Source organism: Trachurus japonicus, chromosome 17, assembly GCF_045865225.1.
Source record: "Trachurus japonicus isolate A0001 chromosome 17, Traja_1.0".
NCBI classification, from domain to species: domain Eukaryota; kingdom Metazoa; phylum Chordata; class Actinopteri; order Carangiformes; family Carangidae; genus Trachurus; species Trachurus japonicus.
Window position 1 is genome coordinate 27,126,090 of NC_140923.1, and position 4,959 is coordinate 27,131,048.

Consider the following 4,959-nt stretch of genomic DNA (forward strand, 5'->3'; position numbering starts at 1 on the left):
TCCCCCCTTTACTATGATACCAAAAGTATTCAAATAGACCTTGTGGTTGCAGAGATATACTCATTTTATTATGGATATGCAATTTTCGAGAAAAGGCCTAGAAAATAGGCTAACAGTATTGTGTACACAACACTATAATATACTGAGTAATGTGTATTTCCAGATTGCTTAACCATCCCTGATCCTGCAGCAATTGTGCCCAGAGTTGTAGTTCAGGAAAAGTCTAGGTTCAGTCTATTGCTCTTCATCACTGTAAGAGGTGTGAATATATTACTCCACTGAATTTAAAAGAAGAAGTTAATTAACAAAGCATTCAGCTACAATAAAAATTGAGGATGTCATTTCTGATTGACCACAGACTTCCAGGCAAGGTGCAAGGTTTTTATTTTTATTTTTTTTTTAATCATCCCAGTTAATATTAAGTGCTCTTTGAAGAGAATGTAAATATCTTACATACAGTATTCAGTGTGCATTGTTTGCTGGCTACTGAGTTATGCTCACAAGTCTAAAATTGAACTACCTTTTGCTCCAGAAAGTGAAAATTGTTACTTACCATCAGGCGTCATTACCGTCACACAATTGGCTGAACGATGGTAATGCCATGTTCTAATCCTGTAACTATGGCATATGCATATTTAAAATATTTTAACATAATTGTCACATAAATGAACAGTGGCCAAGAGTAATTTACTTTTTTTTTCTCAAGGTTGTGCCCTTGTGAAAACGATGAGCCACATTAGCAAAAACCCTTTCTTCTGGCCCTTGAGGATCTTGCTCTTGTCCCAGAGCCTCAGTCAGTAACAAAAAGGCAAATGATTCTCCCAGTGAATATGTGAGAGAAGTTGTGTTCCCTCATGACATGTGTAACTTGTTTCTGAGGTACATTTCAGCAAAACACTCTGAACTGTTCAATTAGATTTTTACAAAATGCTATTTGCATGAAAAGTTTAGTAATTTATGTCCCCCTAACCCAGACTTTTGAAGTAGGGTTCTCTATTTCCAAACTAAAATAGTCTAACTTGTTCGGTAATGGCCCCTAATAAACACACTCTCAGATCAGGATGAACAAATCTTCAAATTACTCACGTTTATTGAGATCAATCAGTCCTTCTGCCATGTCTGGCCTTGTGGTCCTCCTACTTTCAGTTGCAACAACAACTGAATAATAGTTTGAAAAACCTTTATTGCTCTCAAACAGTTGGTGTGATGGTAGGCTATATGCAGCGATATTCAACTATAAAATGTTCTAATTGCCCATATACAAACCAAATGAATATGAAATACTGTATGTTTTTTCAAGTTTTATGTCACAATGAAAAGCGAAGTTTTAATGAACGAATGAATTTGATACTTTACTATAAAGAAGATGTTCAAAAGTCTGGGTTAGGGACAAGCCGATAACCGTATTGGGATTTACACTAACAAAACTAAAATTTCCAAATATCATAATTAAGACACAGTTGTTTTTTCAGAGCTTTTACAACTTAGCCCCAACAGATACAATAACTGTTTTTTCAGATGTTTTTATTTTTATTTTTTATTCATTTTGGGTGCAGAAAAACTCTCCTAATTGAAGAATCACCCAGCTCCAGATGAGGTAAGCATTAGTTTGGGAGAGAGAGAGAGAGAGAGAGAGAGAGAGAGAGAGAGAGAGAGAGAGAGAGAGAGAGAGAGAGAGAGAGAGAGAGGGCGAGGGCGGGGGGTCGCTCCAGTTTTCTGCAGATTCAAAGTTTTTTTCCTCCGTCTCTCTGCGCGCTCATCCACGCGGCGGGTGGAGGGACAGTCCACCACGGTGTGACAGCGGAGCGCACGACGCACTCACCATGCCCGGCTCTTCTCCATCACTTCAACACACGGATCGTACTGTTTATGTTTTTTTGCTGTAACTTTATTTATTCCACTGCTGCACCATGAGTGCTGAATGCAGCAGCTACTACAGCACCGACGGCATGTTTGTGGACGGCTTCTCCTGCCCCAAACCGGGAAACGCCGCTGCTGCTGTTTACTGTTGCGGCTTTAATGATATGAAGTATTGCTGTGATGATCCCAACAGTTTCTTCCCGTACGAGTACGGATACATGTGGTGGCTGAGGTATGTGTTTCCTCCGTCTTATTAGAAGTCACATTTTCTTTAGTTTACTCACTTATTTAGAGACTAATGTGAATGAAGATGTGGGAGGCTCTGTGATCCTCTTCTGATCAGGCGATGGACTGATCACGGTGGAAGTGAAAGACTTCCTTGAGACTGCAGCTTTTTGTCTTCCTCCTGCTAATCAGAAATCCAGGCAGCAACAGCAGCAGCAGCACCTGTTTCACAGCCTAACTCACACTTAGTGATTCACCACTGCCTCTGCCACTCATTGAGAAAGCTAAAGACTTCATCAGCTTGAGTCCTCTGAATCCATCTCCTCACTCACTCTCAGCCAGGAGAGCTGGATTATTGCTATAATCTAGTGAGACAGGTACAACTAGACTTCACATAATTGACTTCATTTGTGAGGGGTTTAGGGAGACAGTGTGTGTGTGTGTGTGTGTGTGTGTGTGTGTGTGTGTGTGTGTGTGTGTGTGTGTGTGTGTGTGTGTGTGTGTGTGTGTGTGTGTGTGTGTGTGTGTGTGTGTGTGTGTGTGTGTGTGTGTGTGTGTGTGAGTGAGAGAGAGTTGGTGATAGGTGGATTTGCAAAGGTAAATATTACTGTAACTTAACACATTTTTGTATGTTCCTTATCTCTCCTCTCCTCTCCTCAGTATTGGCGCTCTGATTGGTCTGTCCATTGCAGCGGTGGTCCTACTTGCATTCCTCATCACCGTTTGTGTCCTCTGCTACCTCTTCATCGCCACCAAACCTAGTCGTCTTGACAACGGCCTACCCCTAAGGGTGCCAGGTTGGTGTGTGTGTGTGTGTGTGTGTGTGTGTGTGTGTGTGTGTGTGTAGGCTCTCATTAAGTCCACAGTTGTGACAATAGGAAGTACAATGTGATGCGCTCCTCCTGAAAGCCTGCAGCTCTGAAGGAATCTCAGCAGACAGCAGCATTTTCAGGCTTTTAATGACTCATTTTTCTTTATTTTGCTTGCTGGTAGTTTGCTACCTGCACAGAACATACGGTACATGCAATGTGGTTGAACTTTGTGCAACTGTTTGTGTGCTTTTTCCAGAAGGAGATCCCAGTGAGGGATCGAGCAGTGCAAGAGCATCTGGTCCACAGGGATTTAGAAAACACTTCAAGAGCAGGAAGCTGGACTGTGATAATCAGCCGCCAGACCCCGAGCGCCTGTTCCAGAGGTGTTTCACAGCCACAGTCACCAGTGTCAAAGTGGAAAGCCCCTCATAGTCTGTTAAAAGACTTAACGCAGAACAAGCAATCCAGAGGTCAGGAGAGCCCGTGTGTCTTGAGGCAGACTGGGCTGCCATGGCGAAGACACTGGGAGGAGCAGAAGCTGACATTATGTGCTGTGCAATTGAGTGGAGGTGGTTGAGTGGAGTGTATATTAAACACCGAAAAAAGAACCACTACTGAGTGCTGTAGATAATCACACATTAAGAAGGCGCTGAAATAGGATGACATGACAGTGCATGTAAGTGGCATCATTAGAGTCAATGATGGGGTAAAAAATGGATCATCACGGCAAATGAAAGGCCAACAAAAGAAGGAACATGAGTGTGTTTGTCCATGTTACATTCAGGAAGTACAGTTTCATGTGCATCCAGGAAAAGGAAAAGACAAGATACAAGAAGATACAACAACAGCTGAGCCTGGACAATGAGGCTGTGTCTCCTTGTCCTATTCTATTCTATTATATGTATTGACATCTGCTAAGTTGTACTCAGGGACTGAGGGATCTGTGGGGAAGAGGGCGTCCACGAAAGAAAAAATGGAGGCTCCTTCATTATTTTGTGTTTTCTTGAAGTAATGACTGAGACCTGGGTGGATGCTTAAACATAAGGGGCTCTAGTTTCGTGGTGCGATGCAAGGTGGTGCAGGGTAGTCCAGCCCACGCAGTGCAAGTTTCGTGCAGCGCAACAAGGCACATTTTGAAAAACACATGTCAAAAGTCCCAGCCCCTTTCCTCAGACTTCTCTCTGAAGCCACGCCTTCACCTTTCCACGGACGTACGTGAAGACACCCAACGCATATTACCAGAGCTACATTGCCACCCACCAGACTGGAGTGTGGCTTTTCCAAGGACGTAGGTGAAGACGCTGATTGTGCACGCGAGAGGAGGGAGAGAGACGGCAGCTTGATTTGGCGTAGGCAGAACTAGACATGAAGGCATCTGATCATTCTTTTGCTCTCGGAGCGAAAAGCATAGATTGGTCAGAGTTTTGTTGTATTTTCGTTCCTCTTTCTGAATATATAAAGTATTGACTACTCTCAGGATAGAAGGACCATTTCACCCAGTATAACAAAACGTGTTTCTGCAGGATTACCAACTATATCTTTAACACAGATTAAAAAGTGATGCAAACTAACTAGTTCACATCTCTCTGAGCCAAACACAAACAGCCTCGGCATCAGAGAGTGAGTATATATTCGACATCTCTCATCTCAAAAATTAAAAAAAAAAAAAGAGAGAGAGAGAGAGAGAGAGACGCTCGCCGACAAGGGCCGGCCACAAAGCTCAGCAATGCGTCTTTTCGCACAGCTGCATCTGATTTCATCCCCGATACTATGGTATTTGTTTATGTTGTGATCTGTGCACACTACCCACCTTTGTTACATCGGTTTAAAATGTGAGCATCTTTATTAGTGGAAAAAGGGTGTGTTTTTTGTTTGTTTGGTTGTTTTTTCACACTGGGTAACGGTTTTCAGTGTATCAGGGCAAATCTGATTAGTAACCTCCTCCCAGACTACTTTTGCTTCATCAGTCTGTTGAGGTATATGTTCGCGTTACCATATATCTGGCCACTGTGAGCTTGAACCTCCCGCACCAAAACATCAGTTTCCTCCTGGAAAAAGTTTG

At 42.8% G+C, this 4,959-nt stretch overlaps 1 protein-coding gene across 1 annotated transcript; it reads left to right on the plus strand.

Annotated features, from left to right (window-relative positions):
* Positions 1 to 1,759: 1,759 nt before the first annotated feature.
* Positions 1,760 to 4,602, plus strand: LOC146970819 (protein shisa-like-2A). The gene is made up of 3 exons (XM_085804097.1): positions 1,760 to 2,092; positions 2,746 to 2,882; positions 3,154 to 4,602. The coding sequence occupies exons 1-3, from the start codon at positions 1,911 to 1,913 to the stop codon at positions 3,327 to 3,329; spliced, it is 495 nt and encodes a 164-aa protein (XP_085660223.1). The 5' UTR covers positions 1,760 to 1,910; the 3' UTR covers positions 3,330 to 4,602.
* Positions 4,603 to 4,959: the final 357 nt, after the last annotated feature.

Coding starts and splice junctions, on each gene's coding strand:
- LOC146970819 (XM_085804097.1), top strand. CDS start 1,911: ATGAGTGCTGAATGCAGCAGCTACTACAGCACCGACGGCATGTTTGTG. Junction 2,093..2,745: donor GGATACATGTGGTGGCTGAG/GTATGTGTTTCC, acceptor TCCTCTCCTCAG/TATTGGCGCTCTGATTGGTC. Junction 2,883..3,153: donor CCTACCCCTAAGGGTGCCAG/GTTGGTGTGTGT, acceptor TGCTTTTTCCAG/AAGGAGATCCCAGTGAGGGA.